This window comes from Tursiops truncatus, chromosome 18 (assembly GCF_011762595.2).
Source record: "Tursiops truncatus isolate mTurTru1 chromosome 18, mTurTru1.mat.Y, whole genome shotgun sequence".
Classification (NCBI taxonomy): Eukaryota; Metazoa; Chordata; class Mammalia; order Artiodactyla; family Delphinidae; genus Tursiops; species Tursiops truncatus.
Genome location: NC_047051.1, coordinates 14,397,280 through 14,415,241, shown reverse-complemented (window position 1 = coordinate 14,415,241; position 17,962 = coordinate 14,397,280). Strand labels below are relative to the sequence as shown.

Below are 17,962 nucleotides of genomic sequence, written 5' to 3'. Positions count from 1 at the left end.
GTTCATCCTTTATGTGAAAAAGTATACACATGTATCTGTATATCTGCCTGCCTGCCTGGTGTCGTGGCCCAAATTATTCACTAATACCATGTATGAAATACAGAGTTCAAATAATGATAAATTATAGTGACAAATAAAATCAATATTCAAAATAGAAAAATTCAGGAATTCTATAAATACAAAATGACCAGCAAATCATCTCAGTCTAGTCATGTGCTTCTGAAAACGTGGAATGTCCTTATCTACTGATCACTTCGTCTACAGGTAAAGAAAAGCAGTACCTTTTTTTTCCTTTAAGTCATGTATGCTATTTTCCAGCATGGGTACCCACCTCAGATTTTACTTTCTATATTTTGATCAATCACAGCCAATCACATAGCTGATGGACAGTACATTCAGAACTGTTTCTCTATGTCAAAATTCTAAAGGTAAGTTCTGTTTTTCACACGACCAACAGACATGCAAAAGGCCAGCTAAAATGGAAAAGCAAAATCTGAATGTAAGCCAAGATTCATCTATAAAGTTAGACCATTAACTTTCTTGGTTTCTTTACTACCATAAAATTCTCACGGTAATTTCAAAAAATTTAAAAACATGACTCATACAAATAAAGAATGTCAAAAATTTAATAACTCAATGAGGAAATTACTAAGATGGTAAAGCTGGTTAAAACATTCTGAGGAACTGGTCATTTACAGGTATTTAAAAAGGAAGGTTAGAATAAATTAAGTTACAAATAAAATGAGTTAACATCCCATGGAGCAAGAAAAAACACAGGACATGGAAAACCATGGAACCTTTAATCAACAGAAAACAGAGAATCAAACAAGGGTGCATTCCTCTTAAATAATTAAATAATTTTTGATGGGCCTGTTAACAATGTTTCAGTATGACACTGAAAAGACATGATGGGCCTTCCCTGGTGGTGCAGTGGTTAAGAATCCACCTGCCAATGCAGGGGACACAGGTTCGAGCCCTGGTCCGGGAAGATCCCACATGCCGCGGAGCAACTAAGCCCATGCACCACAACTCCTGAGCCTGTGCTCTAGAGCCCACGAGCCACAACTACTGAGTCCGCATGCCACAACTACTGAAGTCCATGCACCTAGGGCCCGTGCCCGGCAACAAGAGAAGCCACCGCAACGAGAAGCCCGCACACCGCAACGAAGAGCAGCCCCCTCTCGCCGCAACTAGAGAAAGCCCACGCACAACAACGAAGACCCAACAGAGCCAAAAATAAATAACTTAATTAATTTAAAAAAAAAAAAAAAGACATGCTGTTCTCCCAGACCCTATGTGCCTTATTTTCATGTTTTGGAAAGTCTTTCTTACTTTTGCAAAGTACAGTTTTTCTTTTCCCATATAGTTTGCTATACCAGTATATATCAAAGATATAGCTAACGTGCTATGAGAAAAAAGAAGAAGAAATAAATGAGGAGAAGATGAGTTTGTTACGTAATTTCACATAAAGGCAACATATTTTAGTTACCTATGCACGGGAATTCCATACCTTAAGAAATTTAACTTGCCCAGTTATAAATGTCATAATGCCATAAAAATATGGTATTATAAATTTTAAAAATACTAACAAAGATAATTGTATAACTAAACGGAGATACCGTTCTCACTTTAAAATACGTTCACTGAAATTATGTATATTTTAAATAATTATTTAAAGTACTGAGCCGTGATAAGAAATGAACTGCTTACTTCCAGAATCAGTGAGCTTGTCATTAATCAGTACTTTAGGATTTTGGTTGCCATAACAACGTAATACAACTTTCATCATTACCATAAACCCAGCACTTCTAAAAATAACTTATTTCAACATTCAGGTTCTGCGATCACTAAAATTGAGCTTTATTACAGTGCCACAGTTAAGAGTGCAATCAAACACGCCACAGGAGAAAAGAAGGTGTTAACAGTTTAAACCTGGAAAACTAAGAAAAAAATACACTTACAATAGACTGGTTTAAAAATGTACATTTTTGTTTTCTCTTTATCACAATATACACACCAAAGATGCCATAGTGGGTCAGCTTTCTGTCATTCGGAGTAAAATTAAAGCATATTTTAGATGAGACCAAGGCACATATCTCACATAAGCCTTATCTATTACACATGCCTAACATTTCTGAGCTTCCTCTAAAAATAATAAAACAATGTAATCTCAACATAGAAGGAGTTAATAAAAATACAGTACAAGCTAGTGTTAAAGAGAATAGGCTCTGGAATACTGGATTCGAATCTTGGCTCTGCTTCTTGCTAATTGTTTCACCTTGTTTCAATTATTTAACCTTTCTAAAAATGTCCTCTTCTGTAAAATGGAGGGTTAAGTGAAGGCGACCCTTTCAAGGATCACTCTAGTTGAGATGCTAAGATTAGATCGTAGAGGTTGGTGTGGCAATGATGGAGAGAGCAAGGGCGAAAACAGAATAGATCCAAGGCTAACATGATAACCCAGGCACAGATGATACCACCTTGGACCAGAGTGGCAACTGTGGAGATGGTCAGAAGTGACCAGAGTCTCCTCTCATATATTTCTTTCTAGATAAATATTTAATAAAATGGTTCCACGGCAATTTTGACTGCAGTTATGCTGAATTTACAGATTACTACACTACACACCCAGTTAGAGATGAATACCATGTGTCCATGTTGGAACACTGGAAATCTACAACAAACATCACACTTGATGATGAAACATCAGAAACATTAAAGTTCAAAATGAAATATGCACACTCACCATTACATCTACTGTTTACTTTGGAGCACCTAGTCAATACAATGAGTTTAGTCATAAAACTGAAAAAAATTAATGAAACTCATTAACTTTAGATGTCTGTACCAAAAACAAAAAATCAAGGCAAACAACTGATAAACTAATAGAACTAAGAGTTTAGTTAACTGGCCAGATTCAAAATTAACAAAAAATTTAGTACTTTCCCTGTACATCAGCAGTATCTAATCAGAACATGTAATGGAAAATAAAAGACCTTATAAAAGCCACAGAATTGTTTCCTAGGAATAAACCCAGTAACATACATGGAAAATTATATGAAGAAACTGTAAATCTTTACTGAAAATTCTAAAAGAAGATCTGGATAAACAGGCACACCATGTTCATAGATGGGAATACTCACTAGTGGCTTTCTTATTTTCTTTTTGTTCATTTTTACATTAGCTTGGTGAATGTTTTATATGCACTTTAAAAGAATGTTATTTTCCATAGTTGTGTGTGGTCTTCTCTTTCTATTGGGCTGAGCTGATTAGCAACATTGTTCAGTTCTTTTACACTGAGCTAGTTTTCTAATTTTCCTATCAATTATTGACAGAGGAGGGTTGAAATGTCAAAATAAATGTCAATTTATCTATTCTTCCTCAATTCTATAAACTTATACTTCATGTTTTATGAAGTTCTGCTACTAGTTGCCCATATTTACTATTATATCTTCTTCATGAATTGATCCTATAATTATGAAATATCCCTCTTTATCTTTGGTATTATCTATCAGTCTAATTTTTCTGATATTAATATCAGAATATAGCTACTTCAACTTTATTATAATTTTTATTTGCATGGTATATATTATACCATATTTTTAAACTGTGTCCTTATATTTAAAGTGGATTTGTTATAGACAGCAGACAGTTTGGTCACGTGCATTTTCACCCAATCTAAGACCACTGCTTTTTAACTGGAGTGTGTAGTTCTTTTACATTTAATATAGTTACTTATAAGGATGAATTTAAGTCTATCATCTTGTTACTTGTTTTATATTTGTCCCATCTGTTCTTTTCTTTTCTGCCTTCTTTTGATATAACAGTTTTTTTAACATTCTATTTTATCTGTTGGCGTGTTAGATAATTTATTTTAGTGCTTGCTGTAAGGTTTACAATCTACCTTTAAACAATATTATACACTTCATGAGTAAACTTACAACATCACAACAGTATACTTCTACTTCCCTCCCACTCCATCTTTTGTGCTTTTGTAGTCATAAACTTTATTTCTCTGTGTTAAGAACTCCACAATTCAGTTATTATTTTTATTTCAAATGGTCTACTATCTTTTATATTTAGCATTTCCTGCACTTGTCATTCCTCTGTGTAAATAGGAGTTTTCTTCTGGTATCACTTTCCTTCAGCCTGAAGAACTTCCTTTATCATTTCTTGCAGTATACTGATGATAAATCCTCTCTACTTTTTTTTTTTTCTTTTGTGGTACGCGGGCCTCTCACTGTTGTGATCTCTCCCGTTGCGGAGCACAGGGTCCAGATGCACAGGCTCAGCGGCCATGGCTCACGGGCCCAGCTGCTCCGCGGCACGTGGGATCTTCCCGGACCGGGGCACGAACCCGTGTCCCCTGCATCGGCAGGCAGACTCTCAACCACTGCGCCCAGGGAAGCCCAATCCTCTCTACTTTTGTTTATCTTATCTCAAAATGTATTTATTTCACTTTCAGTTTGAAAAATACTTCTGATGAATACACAAAGTTGAAAGTGTTTTAACATCCACCTTTTTAAAGATGCTATTCTATTGTTTTCTGGTTTGAACTGTTTCTAACAAGAAGTCAGTAGTATACTTATCATTGTTCCCACATATAATACATCTTTTTTTCCTCTGGCTACTTTTTAAGTTTTTCTCTCTTTATCACTGGTTTTCAATAATTTAATTACAGTGTACCTTGGTACAGCTTTCCTTGTTGTGATTTATTTAGCTTCTTCAGTCTGTGGGTTCATGTTTTCCATCAGATTTGAAAAAAATTCTTTTATGCCTTCAAATTTTTTATGCCTCAATCTCACTATGACACTTCACTTACACCTGTATTAGAATGTTTATTATTATCTCACAATTCACCTAGACTCTCTTCATCTTTTTTCCAGCTTTTAATTTTTTCCTATCTGTGCTTCCATTTGGACAATTTCTATTGTCCTTTTTTCAAGTTGACTTATCTTTCGCTCTAGAATGTCCAACTGACAGTTAAGCCTATCCAGTGAGATTTTCATTTTAGATACTGTACTTTTCAGGCCTAGAATTCCCATTTTGTAAAATTCCTAACTTTTCCTCTCAATATAATTTTCCTTTAAGTTGTTGAACACACTTTTTAAAGACCTTACCTGCTAATTCTGTAAACTCTGTCAGTAAGTCTGTTTCTGTTGACAGATTTTGCTTCTAGTTTTGGTTCATATTTTCCTACTACTTAAAACCTAAGTGGTTTTTTTTTATTGCATGCTCAGCATTATAAATGCTACACTGTTGATTGTCTGTATTCTGTCATACTTACGAGTGCTAAGTTTTGTTCTGGAAGGCAGTTAATTTAGTAAAGATCCACGTGATCTTCTAGAGGTTTGTTTTTAAGCTTTATTAGTGTGAGTCAAAAGTAGCCTTTAGGGCTTCCCTGGTGGCGCAGTGGTTGAGAGTCCGCCTGCCGATGCAGGGGACACGGGTTCGTGCTCCGGTCTGGGAAGATCCCACATGCCGTGGAGCGGCTGGGCCCGTGAGCCATGGCCACTAAGCCTCCGCGTCCGGAGCCTGTGCTCCGCAACGGGAGAGGCCACAACAGTGAGAGGCCCGTGTACCGCAAAAAAAAAAAAAAAAAGTAGCCTTTACTGTAGAACAGACTAGCCTTACTTTTAAGGCTTGGACTTTCCGAGGTCTCTAAAGCACTGTTTGAGACTGTTTCCAATTAGTCGTTATTTCTCTGGTAGGCTAACCCCACCCCCACTCCCAAACCTGCGTTATTTTTGTTTACACAGGTATTCCTAAGAGTTAAAGACAGGTGGCTTAAAAGGAGGCAGTTAAAGAGAAGAAAACTATTCTCTCACTGTTGTGGCCTCTCCCGTTGCGGAGCACAGGCTCCGGACGCGCAGGCTCAGCGGCCATGGCTCACGGGCCTAGCCGCTCCGCGGCATGTGGGATCTTCCCAGACTGGGGCACGAACCCATGTCCCCTGCATCGGCAGGCGGACTCTCAACCACTGTGCCACCAGGGAAGCCCCTACCTCTTTTAAAAAACCAAAGTAATTCTTTTTAAAGATACCTGCTTTGTTTCTAGCATATATAATAGAGGAAGATTCCTGAAAGAATCCTCAAAATCATATCCACTTTTCCACAAGCTCACTTCAGGAAGTATCTATGGTCTCTTTATTTCTTAAATTACTCATATAAACAATTCTGACTCAGTAAGAAAAGACACTGAGAATATTTTATAAATATGCATAGCTGTGGTTTCTGTAGTCAAACCTCTATTTTTATACCATTAAAAGGTAAATGTTGGAGTCTGGCGTTGAAAAAAGAACAACGCCCTTCTAATTCATTACAAGGAAGGAAGAATTCTTTAAGGGTATTTTAATTTTCTATTCTTTTCTTTATTATCTATACAACCTCACTTTCTGGCTGCCTAAATGTATTCAATAGTTTATGCCAAGGATGAAGTGCTCAGTCAAAATCTCCTTTGAAAGGCAGTCAAACTACAAGACGAGAAAAAGGGAGACAATGACAGGTGTCCCAAAGGTACTGCAACCGCAGAGACAAGCAAAGTTCAGGAGAACAGAATATTAACAAAACAAAATGAGACGGAATGAAAAAAAGAAAGTTTTACATTTCAAAGCTCTATTTCAAAGAAACAATTGACATTTTAAATACAATATGAATAGAAAGAAATTGAGAACATAAAGACGTGAAAGTATTTTTGCTTAAAAATGAATTATCATTTTGAAAAGGTTCAAAATTTAACTAAATGAAAGTTATCTCCTATTATTTCAAATGCTTTATAAATAAGATCAAATATAATACTATGCCTATACAGTAGGAGAAATAAGAACAGAACGTATTTTTGAGGGTAGGACCTGCCATCAATCAAAAAAGGGGGAAAAAGCAGTTAGAAAATCTGCTTTAATGTTGAATCTTAAATGTGTTAAATGACTTACATTTTCATAGCAACCTGATTTTTAAAATAAGTAGCCAAACTGATACCATAATTTTTCTTCTTAAAGAAACCTGAAAATACATTCATAGGTTACATTTAATTTTAGAATACTTTGCAAAAAACACTTTAGAAATTTTCTGAATGAAAAAAGGGGTAAATAGGTACTGACCAATTCTTAGTTGCACTATTATTTACATAAACCATATGTATATCTCAATTTTTTAATGTCATTATAATTAGTATGAATTTATAACAGGATGCTAGGTCCATACTATACAATCAAAATACCTTGAAAGTAATTTTTTTTCTTATAAATGTGCTTGGCATTTAAAAATATGTGACTCTTTACCAGCTAATTGGGACCAAAAAATACTTACTTCACTGTGGCACTTAGAAGAAAGTTCAGCTGTGGCATTAACAGGTTGTCTGGGGCTGACAGATAGCGATCAAACTGAACCTAAACAAAACAGAGACATCCAAAACACAAAGTGCATATATCTGCTAACAGACATCCCAAATAAGCATCTCTTTTAAGGATTAAATCTTAGTAAAAATCCCATATTCCAAATAACGAGTTCTTCATGATCAAAATGAGCTATTCCTTACACATTTTAACTAAAAACTCACTGAAAGTGTCAACTCTTTAATGCAGTCAGTATCAGCAATACCTACTTTCAAAATTCTGATCCAAGCCATTTATCCTGATCTCCCTCACCAAACTTCTTGGGTAATAATATTAGCAAGAAGTAAAGTCTTCAGATCTCAAGTCTACCTTACTTTCTTAAATGCAATGTATCTCTTAATTATTCACTCCTCTATTCATTAAATTAATATTTATGGAGTGCCTGTTATTGGTAAGGTGCCATATAACATAATGTAAATAGAACGGTGAGCAAAAGAGGGCAGTCCCTAGCTTCACAGAGCTTATGGCCTAGTGAGAGAGGTAGTGAACAAATAATAATGTAAATAAAGGAAAAACCAAGATACTACAAAGGCATCAATCAGGAGGACACAGACCTAACCTGTACGTTTGGCAAAAGCATTTCTGAGGAAAGGTCGTTTTACGTGAAATCTTAATGATGAATAGATGTTAGGTTAAGTGTGTAGTGGGGCTGGTGTGGAGGAAGACTTAGGTGAGAAAGAGGATGCCTACCAGAGATCACTCCATGCAGGACTTGCATGGTTTCTAGGAGATTTTAATTCTTACTGTAAAAGCATTAGGAAACCACCAAAGAAGGGAAATCATCTGATTTAAATTTTAAGAAGCTAAATCTGGCTACAGCAAGAAGAATGCAAGGGGAGGTTGTAATAGCAGATGAAAGGACACCACATAGGTAGTTCTTGCGGCATCTTAGACGCCAAGGGCAATAGGAGTGAAGAGAAGATTAGATATCTGAGAGAATTAGAGAGCAAAATCATCAAGATTTGGTTAGTGACAGACAGGATAAAGGGGCTGACGCCCAGGTTTTGGATCTGTGTAATTCACAGCATTATCACAATTCACAACTGTACTCTTTATATATTTATTTAGTTGTGTGATAACTGCATCTCTTACTAGATCATTCCAGTTCTCAGCATGATACCTAGATAATAGCAGATACTTGGTTAATAAATGCTGAAATAATTAGTGGACAGATGCTTTTATACTTTCTGAGTTAAGAACACTTGGAAAAGGACCTGGGGTTGGGGCTGGTGGGGAAGAGTTAGAAGAGCTCAGTTTGGGATATGGTGAACTGACGTGCCTTTGAAGCATCCAAGTTGGGGCACCAAACAGTTATAGATAAAACAATGGATCACACATAAAACTCAATCAAGAGTTTGTTTCTTTAGAGACACCTAAGATATTCAACTCAATTGTTTTTAAAGTTAAGAGTATACGAACCTGTAATAGGGCTTAAATATATTTTGTGAGTTTATATTATAAACTGGATATGCGTCACTGGAGAAGGAGAAATAGGCGGGACGCACACATTTACTGAGTACTAAGGTTACTGATCTCTGCGTAGACCTATATCCTCATTTTGCTGGGGCGGGGGTGCGGGGGAGGGCAGTAAATACCTTAAAGTGGAATTACTGGGTGGTATGGTGAGTGTACATTTAACTTTCTAAGAAACTTATCTTTTTTAATGAATGTAAAATGTATTCATTTATTTTTGCACTTTTCAGAATCAAATCTTTGCATTTCTACAGTTTTTACTGTTATGTTGGATATACACAAGTTATGACTTACTTTTTATATACTGTCTTTTATCATGACATAATGTTCCTTATTTACGATATTTAGTGTTTTTAAAATCTACCTTGTCTAATGTTAACTCTGTCAGCTCTGTATTCTTTGCATTTGTTGGGTATCTTGTGGGTCTACCCTTTATTTTCAGTTAAATTTAGCTCTGTCAGATGATGGATAGGAAAGCCCTGGCATCAGAGAAGTCACCCAAGAGAACTATTTATCGAAGTCAAACCATTGTGGCAGTGAGTATTGAAACACATAGGACAGGCAGTACATATAGTAGGTAAGAGCGTAAGTACTGGGTTGAATGGGGTTGTTAGGAGGATTAAAGAGTTAGTACATTAAAAATGTGTGTCATGCTCAATATATGTTAATGGACGTTGTCATTACTTACTGTTTATTATTACTACCACTAGAATTCGTATCATAAAGCTTCCAAAGGGGATCATTCCTATGAGGACTAAATGAGTGTCATCCAACTGATGGCTGTGTGTGCATGTGTGTATACACACACACATATATAGGCAAAGTATGTACTTAAGATGTGGAAACATGCTACAAGAAGTGGTGCTCATGCAGAAAGGGATGTGCAAGCAAGCTCATCACTTGAAAAGAAGGTAATAAAGTGGAGGTTCGGTGAGCGTCACAGTCAAGAGTATATTTTAAGATTGGAATCCAATTTCAGTTATCAACTCAGGAAGAAGTCAAGAACTATAAGCCCAGGATCACTGACAGATGGACGTCTATGATGATATATAGCTAACTCCTTCGTGTCTCTCATTCCTTTCTCCATTAGGTTAGGAGTAAAACTCTGAAACTGAAGAAAACCTAAACAGGAATAATGACACTATTAGGGTATGGTGCAATATTACTACAAATGTTATGCCTTGGTCAGATCTCCTTAGTTAAAGGAATACATGTGCAACATTATGACTGGACCCAACGTGAATACTGCATATGAAGAGATAAAATTATCACCCGAGACAATAATTATCACACAGGAAAAAATAAGAATAATGTTCCATAAGGAAACGTATGTTGAAATGCTTTATTATGTACTTACCATTGCAGCCTTCAGTGCCACAGAATCTAGGTTGGGAAAATTAGCTAAAGGGCCCTTAAAAAAAAAAAGGGACAAAACCAAGATGAAAACAGGTGCTATATGTTACACTTCACTTCTCAAATACAATCCATTAGTAGATTGCCCGAATTTGAAAATTTAGCTTATTTCCAAAGAACTCAAGTGTCCTATCTCCAACCTCAATTAAAAGAGGGACTGTGATTTGTTCATTTTGTATAACTAGCGTGAAGGCACTCAATAATATTTGTTGGAGAAGCACATAAGTTTATTAACAATGGAAATAAAAGGATACTTCAGATTTAATCATAAGAAAAAAAGGGCAATAAAGCACTGAGGAATGGCAGTAAGACATGGGGGCTTTAAGAGTTGCCTTGATAATTTTAGATAATATAAAAAGGCAGCAGAATTTGCTCCTACTGGTAGAAATTTGCTTATTACCTTATCAAAAGAAAAAATTCAAACCTTGTCCCTGGGCTATAAAATATTCATGTTAATGTTATTTAAAAGTATTTTGCTTTTTAAAGAAAGAGGCTTACATGGTTTTCTAGGGTTCCCACCACTCCATTTTCTAATTCTACTGGAGTTCTATAACTTAAGATCAGATGTTAGCCCCAGAAGTATTTACCTTTCCGAAGTAATAGACCATGATTTGCTAAATTAAAAGGGGGGATGACTGCTATTTATATAGTAATCTATGCACTTAATAAATCAATGGTGATAAAGGACTAAAAAATTTACCAATATGAGTATTCTTTATATATTTTTCAATACTAATTTTTGTATATTTTCATTACTTGTAACCCAAACTATCTATAGTAAAAAAGATAGTATTTTGGGACACCCTACTATATCTCAGATAGTCCTCCAAGAACTACACAGGTATTATCTCAATCTTAGAACAATTCTATGTTACAGATATTATTACCCTCAATCTACAGATGATGAGGAATCAGAGAGAGAAGTCACCTTCCCAGTGAAAAATTACTACTAAGTGTCTAGCTCTAGAAGCCGTACTCTAAATTGGTGTATCTCTCTAGTTAGGAAGATCCATGTGCTTACCTGTTCGGGTTTATGTTGCTGTATGGTGTTATAGATATAACTCACGCCTGCTCTAGTTAAAACATAAGAAGCTTGCTCATTTATAAGTGTGTCCAAATGTGCTTCAATCTAAAATAAAACACAGTTAAAAGAAAATATTTTAAAAGAAGAATAAGACTGATTGAGAGTAGAAGTAGACTAGCCTGGAGTCTTAGCTCTTCATCATGGACGTGTTCCTTGCAGCGGCTATGAGGCCAAAATATGAAGGATAGGGACTGCTCCTGTACAAAGACTTTTCCTTCCCCAAAGAGGAAGTCCTCCTACGAAAGGGAGGGAAAGTCTTACTTGAGGATTCCAGGACTAGCCACTAGTCGAAAAATTTGGGTTGCTTCTTGGCTCTTTTAAAAGCTGGTATTAAGCAAGACACAAACAAAAACTACTCATGAACAACAGTGTAAAATAAAATACTTAGAAAGAATTGTGGGAAGATGAGGACCTGATGTCCCTCACATCCACACTGCCTCCTGCTCCCAACTTGCTGGACTAACTCAACCAAATACATCATCTGGAGAAGTCTGAAGGAAATCCCACGGGGGCTGAGGCAGTAAGTCCTCCAGAGGAAGGCGGATTTGCGACAACTAGGGGACTGTTGAGGAACCAGCAGAAGGCTGGGCAAAGATGTCAAGTTCAGGAGCTGCCAGCTAGCAGGTGGGACTTGTACGTGGTCACCTGTTTGGTGCTATTCTTGGGGAAGCCACCTAATGCTCATGGGGGCAGAAGCCGCAGAAGGAGACTACCTGATGGGATGAAGTATTCCCAGGTGGGGAGAAGTGGCTGCTCCTTCCTTTAACCAGTACAGGCCTGTAAGTCTACAGATCTTCCTGTTACCCCTCACTGGACACTCCCCTCAGTTTTACCAGCTTGTTTACCAGTGGCACAGTATGCTATTAAGAGATGCTATCTGCTACCATCTGAATGTTTGCCACCGTGCAAGTCACTCCAGCAGCTGAGCCCCTCCCCGTAAAAAACTTACAACTGATTTAAAAGAGGTGAGTAGGTTCTATGAGAAAACCCACCTGAATAATGAGAACAAGTATCTTTTCCTGAGGCAACACTACTGAAAGACGCAGGGTACCTTAGTTTTTTTTTAAGTGAATGCCCAAGAAAGTACAATTAGAACCTTAGAACCCTTACTTACTAGTCTTACTGGAAAATCCAAGAAAAACAAGATTGCAAATGGAAATGTTTAATGAAAGAGTTACTGCCAAGAACCAAATTAGTATCTGAAAGAAAAGTGGAAGAATAGTAATACAGAGTAAATATCAAAGAAATATATTAAAGGGAAGAGATTTAAACAGAAATTAGAAGGCAAATTTAGGAGATAAAGCCAACTAAGGACAGGAGCTTCAGAATATAAAAAGTAACAGATGGAGAAGTGAACAGATAACAGAAAACTTTACTGAGCAAAAAACAAAAGGGTGGAATCTTCAGACTGAAAAGGCTTTGCAAAATCCAAGATGGAAATAATAGAAAAAGAGACATACCAAAAAATATCCTGAGGAAATATGTGAACTCAAAGGAAAATCCTCGCAAGCTTCCACATGAATAAAATAGGTTATCACAAACAACAGAGAATCAGACTAGCCTAGATTTCTCACTTGAAACACTGGAAGAAGAAAGAATGGAAGAAAATTAATGGACTAGTGATAGAAAAGATCTGAAAATAAGAATCTTTTACTCGACAAGGAAAACTATCACTGTGGGGCCCGCGCCTTCCAGCATCCACACCCTTGCCCAGTCCTCTCCACACTGACTCTGGCTGGTCCACGTGACCAGTGCCAGCCACCAGCCCATCAGCAAGAATGATGCAGGCTCAAGAAGCACTTACATGGTGGGGCTTGTCCTCTTGGAATGCAAAAAACAACTTTGGAATATTTGAGAAACAAAGATAACTGGTGATAAAACAGATTGCTGGACCAACTGATATAGATGCACATCTTGAGAAGAGATTTAGACAAATGGCAGAGTTTCGGGTTGAATTAGTGATAAACACATTAAAAACCAATGACTATTTTTTAAAAAGATTTTACTAATTATACTTAAACAATTATGCAAAAAAGAAAAATTAATCATACTTCATTATATTTCTTTTAAAAGAAAGAATTAGAAAGTAGAAAACATCACAAACTTGGAGGTCTCAAACTCAGTCCTTAGAAAAACCCCAAATGACAAATTTTTACTGTAGCCACTGCCAAACTGTTTATATACTTGTGATAACAAAGAAGACTCAGGGTTGTTATTGTTTTTCTTTTTAAACATTCTATCTACCAAAAATCACTCTTTCAAAATCAAAAGCCAAGTATCTGGTAAATTTTATAAATGGCCTTGTTGTGACTCTTAAGTGATACCATTTGGCTTATAGGACCAGAGCGATTGGCATGACAAACTGTAATGTTGTGCCTAACACTGATTTACACATAGATAAAAATATATCTGTCCTCTGCAACACCTTCTGCACTAGCTACACAGCTTGAAAAATATAGCATGTTATTCACAGTATGGAAACTGAAATCTGCATACAGAATAACAGTTCAAATCAGTCAGAAAAGCTCCATTCTACCACCACATACTATGGCTTGAATAAAATATCTTACCTGTTACATATTCTGGCTTCTCCAAAACGAAACTGAAATACTGAATATGCATGGGGGCAGGGAGGGGTTCTATCAGACTATAACAAGGGATTCATATAAATCAGGTCACTGAAATTATCTTAAAGCCAGTAACTGAGATCATGTATAGCAAAAAGATTTCATCACAGTGAGCAGTCATTTTATGGCAAAATTAACCTGGAACTGCAGCATTTCCAGACGTCTGTCGGTGAACTCAAACAGAGCTAATGTTGTCTTCATCATATACAGTGAATTGACCATGAAGGTGGCCATGTCAGCTGTGCCTAAATTGCTGGCTGATACAGTACACATCTGGAGGAGAGGATCCAAGACACATGATAAAACCTATAAATGAAAAATAAAATCAAATGTATTCCTTATTTCCCAACCAGTGATACGGGTCTGTGTTAACGGCACTTCAGAATGAATGTCAAACTAATGGGGAGCGGGCCAACTTACAGAAGCGCGTAAGAAAAAGATTAAATGGTACCGCAACTGTAATAGTTTTTAAAACAAGCATCACTGAATATATACTTTTTAAATTAAAGGGAACTGGTTTAATATCTGAAGGAAAAAGCAATGAGAAGGATTGTCAAGATACATGGGCTATAAAGTGCCAGAATTTCAAAAGAACATACAATAGAAGAGCAGTAAGAATCATTAAACGTGAATTTACAACCTACCTGCACAAAGTCGGCCTGACGGGCATCTAACGGTACAACTGAAGAATCATGAGATGCCAAAACTTCACGCAACAACATGAGTGTCTGATTTAATGCAGAACTTGGTCCAAGATCAGGTGGTGGGAGTTCAACCTAAAATGAAGGATGACTTATCCACTGCTTGTATTTTTCTACTAAATTTTAGTGTCTACATAAATGCCAGTTCACGGTAAAATAGTTCATACGAAAGATGTAAAGCTTTGCTGATACATTACAAAATCTACAATCTAGCAACAGCTTATTTTTTATCCTACTAATCAAAATCAGCACAGAAAGTGACACAAGTTTTTTGTTAGATTATCTCAGAATTAATACATCACAATTAAAAGTACAGAATTTGAACTTTAATTCAAAAATTACACGGAAATTTAGCAGTCTTTGAATTGTAGAATTATATTTTCATATAGATTTGAAATGGCCTGTTTTGTTTTTTAGCCCAAGTCTTAAGAAAGTAATCCAGAGACCAGCACTTCACCTACTATAATATTATTGAGAATCATCACTCACCTGCATGCCCCAATGTCAGATACTGTGGCTCAATATGTATAGGTTCAGGGTCTAGAAATCTACCTTTCAACAAGCACCCCAGGTGCTTTTCAGGACCCTGGTCCATGAGCCACACACTTCACAGAAATAGTACAACACTGCCACTAGAATCCTGAATTCTGGAGTTAAAGAGATTAATTTTACATTTTGTAACTAGCACTTACTAGTTGTGTGACCTTGGAAAAGTTATTTAAATTCTCGGAGGCTCAGAGGGATTCTGTAAAGATTAAATGGGATTGCTGCATCTCAACTACTGAGTAGAGTATCTGATACTTATTTACTGGCTACGTTCATCATCCCTACTTGACACCATCATGATACCCCAGAAGAGGTGCCTGAGAATTTTTTAAAACATTTTTCAAAGTACTTATAATACTAATATAGTCACATTTTGTAAATGAAACAAAATCTGGTACTCAGAGATCCACGTAACACTACATTCTCATGTCAGGTAGATAGAAAGGCATAAGAATTCTATAATATCAGTATTTATATTAAGAATGTTTCATGTATAAAAGTTAATACATAAGTGACGTCAGCAGGAATGGCAAAGTATGGACCTCTGAAAATCCTCCCTCCTTCATAAAAGCAACAAAAACAAAAATTATGAGACATGACAACAAACAAAAAAGTATGATCATTTACAGAAAAAACAATCAATAGCAACTCCCTGAGGAAGCCCAGATGTTGGAAATACTAGTCAAAGACTTTAAATCAGCTCTTTTAAATATGTTCAAAAACTAAAGGAAACTGTTAATGAATTAAAGGAAAGTATGAGAAAAAAATCTTACAAAATAGAGAATATCAATAAAGAGATAGAAATGGTTAAAAAAAATAACCAAACAGAAATGTTGGAGTTGAAAAAGCACAAAAACTGAAATGAAAAATTCGCTACAGGGAATCAACAGGAGATCTGAACAGACAGAATAAATAATCAGTGAACTTGAAGACAGGTCAATTAAGATTAACTGCTGTGAGGAATAGAAGGAAAAAAGAATGAAAGAAAATTAACAGAGCCTCAGACACCTATGCAACATCATCAACATCATCAGTACAATGCGGATCTCAGAAGGAGGAAAAAAGGGGGCATGCAAAAAGAATATTTAAAGAAATAGTGGGAGAAGACTTAGCAAATTCGATTTAAAAAATTAATCTAAACCTCCAAGAAGTTCATGAACTCCAAGCAGAATAAACTTCAATAGATCTACACTGGGACACATAATCAAACTGTCAAAAGACAAAGAGAGAATCTTGAAATCAACAAGAAAGAAGTAACTCATTCTGAACAAAGGATTCTCAATAAGCTTAACACTTGATTTCTCATCAGAAAACATGGAGATTAGAAGGCACTGGATGATATATTCAAGGGCTGAAAGAAATATATTTTCAACCAAGAATTCTATATTCAACAAAACTACTCTGTAAGACTGAAGAAGAAATTAAGACATTCCCAACACTACTCTGCAAGAATAAAGAAGAAATTAAGACATTCCCAATAAACAAAACAAAGAATTCTTTACCAGCAAACCTGCTCTACAAGAAATATTAAAGGGAATCCTTCAAGCTAAAATGAAGGGACACTAGACAGTAACTCAAATTTGCAAGAATAAAGAACAGCAGTCAAGTTTCTAGTATCAGTAAATATAAAAGGCAGTTTAATGTACTTTCTGCTTTTAACTCCTTTTTCCTGGATTTAAAAGACAACTGAATGAAGCAATCATTTTAAATCTATGTTGATAAGCACACAAGGCAGAAAGATGTAATTTGTAACAACAGTATCATAAAGGAAGGGGAAAACGGGGCTATACAGGAGCAAAGCTTTAGTACACTATTGAAAGTAAGTTGGTATTGATCCAAACTAGCTAGATTATTAAAAAATTAAGATGGTAATTATCATTCCCAGGGCACCACTAAGAAAATAACTAACTACACACATACACATACATATATATTTATATAAACAATAAGGGAACTAAAGCAGTGTACTAGAAAATATTTACTTAACACAAAAGAAGGCAGTAATGGAGGGACAGAGAAATAAAAACACTTAGAACATACAAAAATATGGTGCAAAACGGCAGACATAAATGCTACTTTATCAGCAATTAAATTAAATGTAAACATGCTAACCAAAAAAGCAGAGGCTGGCAGATGGATAAAAGAAAAAAGAAATACATTGACCCAACTATATGCTGTATTCAAGAAACACACTTTAAAGACAAAAATAGACTGAAAGTAAAAGGACAGAAAAAGAGATATCTTGCAAACAATAACCAAAAGAGTGCTAGAGTAGCTATACTTATTTCAGACAAAGACAACTTTAAGACAAACACTGCTGCTAGAAAGGAGGGCATTTTATAATGTTTATTATAAAGAAGATACAACAACTCTAAACATACATGCATCTAACAACAGAGCCAAAAAATACATGAAGCCAAAACTGACAAAACAGAAGGGAAAAGTATCTCTTGTGGCGAAGGAATAGTTATGTCGAGTTTGATACCTCCTTCAGTTTTGGTTCCTTTTTTCTATTACCTTCAAATAAGACTGAACTTAGAAAAACTCCAAAATATGAAGTCATCTTTATAAAAGTATTTTCTACCCATTCATCCAATTTAAAAAAGATATCTAGAATGTTGTTAAACTGATGGATGATGATTAACACAAGAATGTATTCAGCAGTCAATAAACACACAAAAAACTGTTCAACATCATTAGCCTTCAGAAAACTACAAATCACAAA

At 35.9% G+C, this 17,962-nt stretch overlaps 1 protein-coding gene across 24 annotated transcripts in view; it reads right to left on the bottom strand.

Annotated features, from left to right (window-relative positions):
* COG6 (component of oligomeric golgi complex 6) overlaps positions 1 to 17,962 on the bottom strand; it is a 288,003-nt gene that overhangs the window by 232,407 nt on the left and 37,634 nt on the right. For all 24 annotated transcript variants that reach the window (XR_012327602.1, XR_012327603.1, XR_012327601.1 and 21 more), the window contains 5 exons: positions 14,635 to 14,766; positions 14,129 to 14,296; positions 11,301 to 11,408; positions 10,224 to 10,277; positions 7,308 to 7,387 (listed from right to left, as the gene is read on the bottom strand). Coding sequence is in view for 6 of the 24 variants with exons in the window: in XM_073795102.1 (XP_073651203.1) it covers positions 7,308 to 7,387; positions 10,224 to 10,277; positions 11,301 to 11,408; positions 14,129 to 14,296; positions 14,635 to 14,766 (542 nt within the window). In the remaining 18 variants the exon portion in view is untranslated. The remainder of the gene's footprint in view (positions 1 to 7,307; positions 7,388 to 10,223; positions 10,278 to 11,300; positions 11,409 to 14,128; positions 14,297 to 14,634; positions 14,767 to 17,962) is intronic.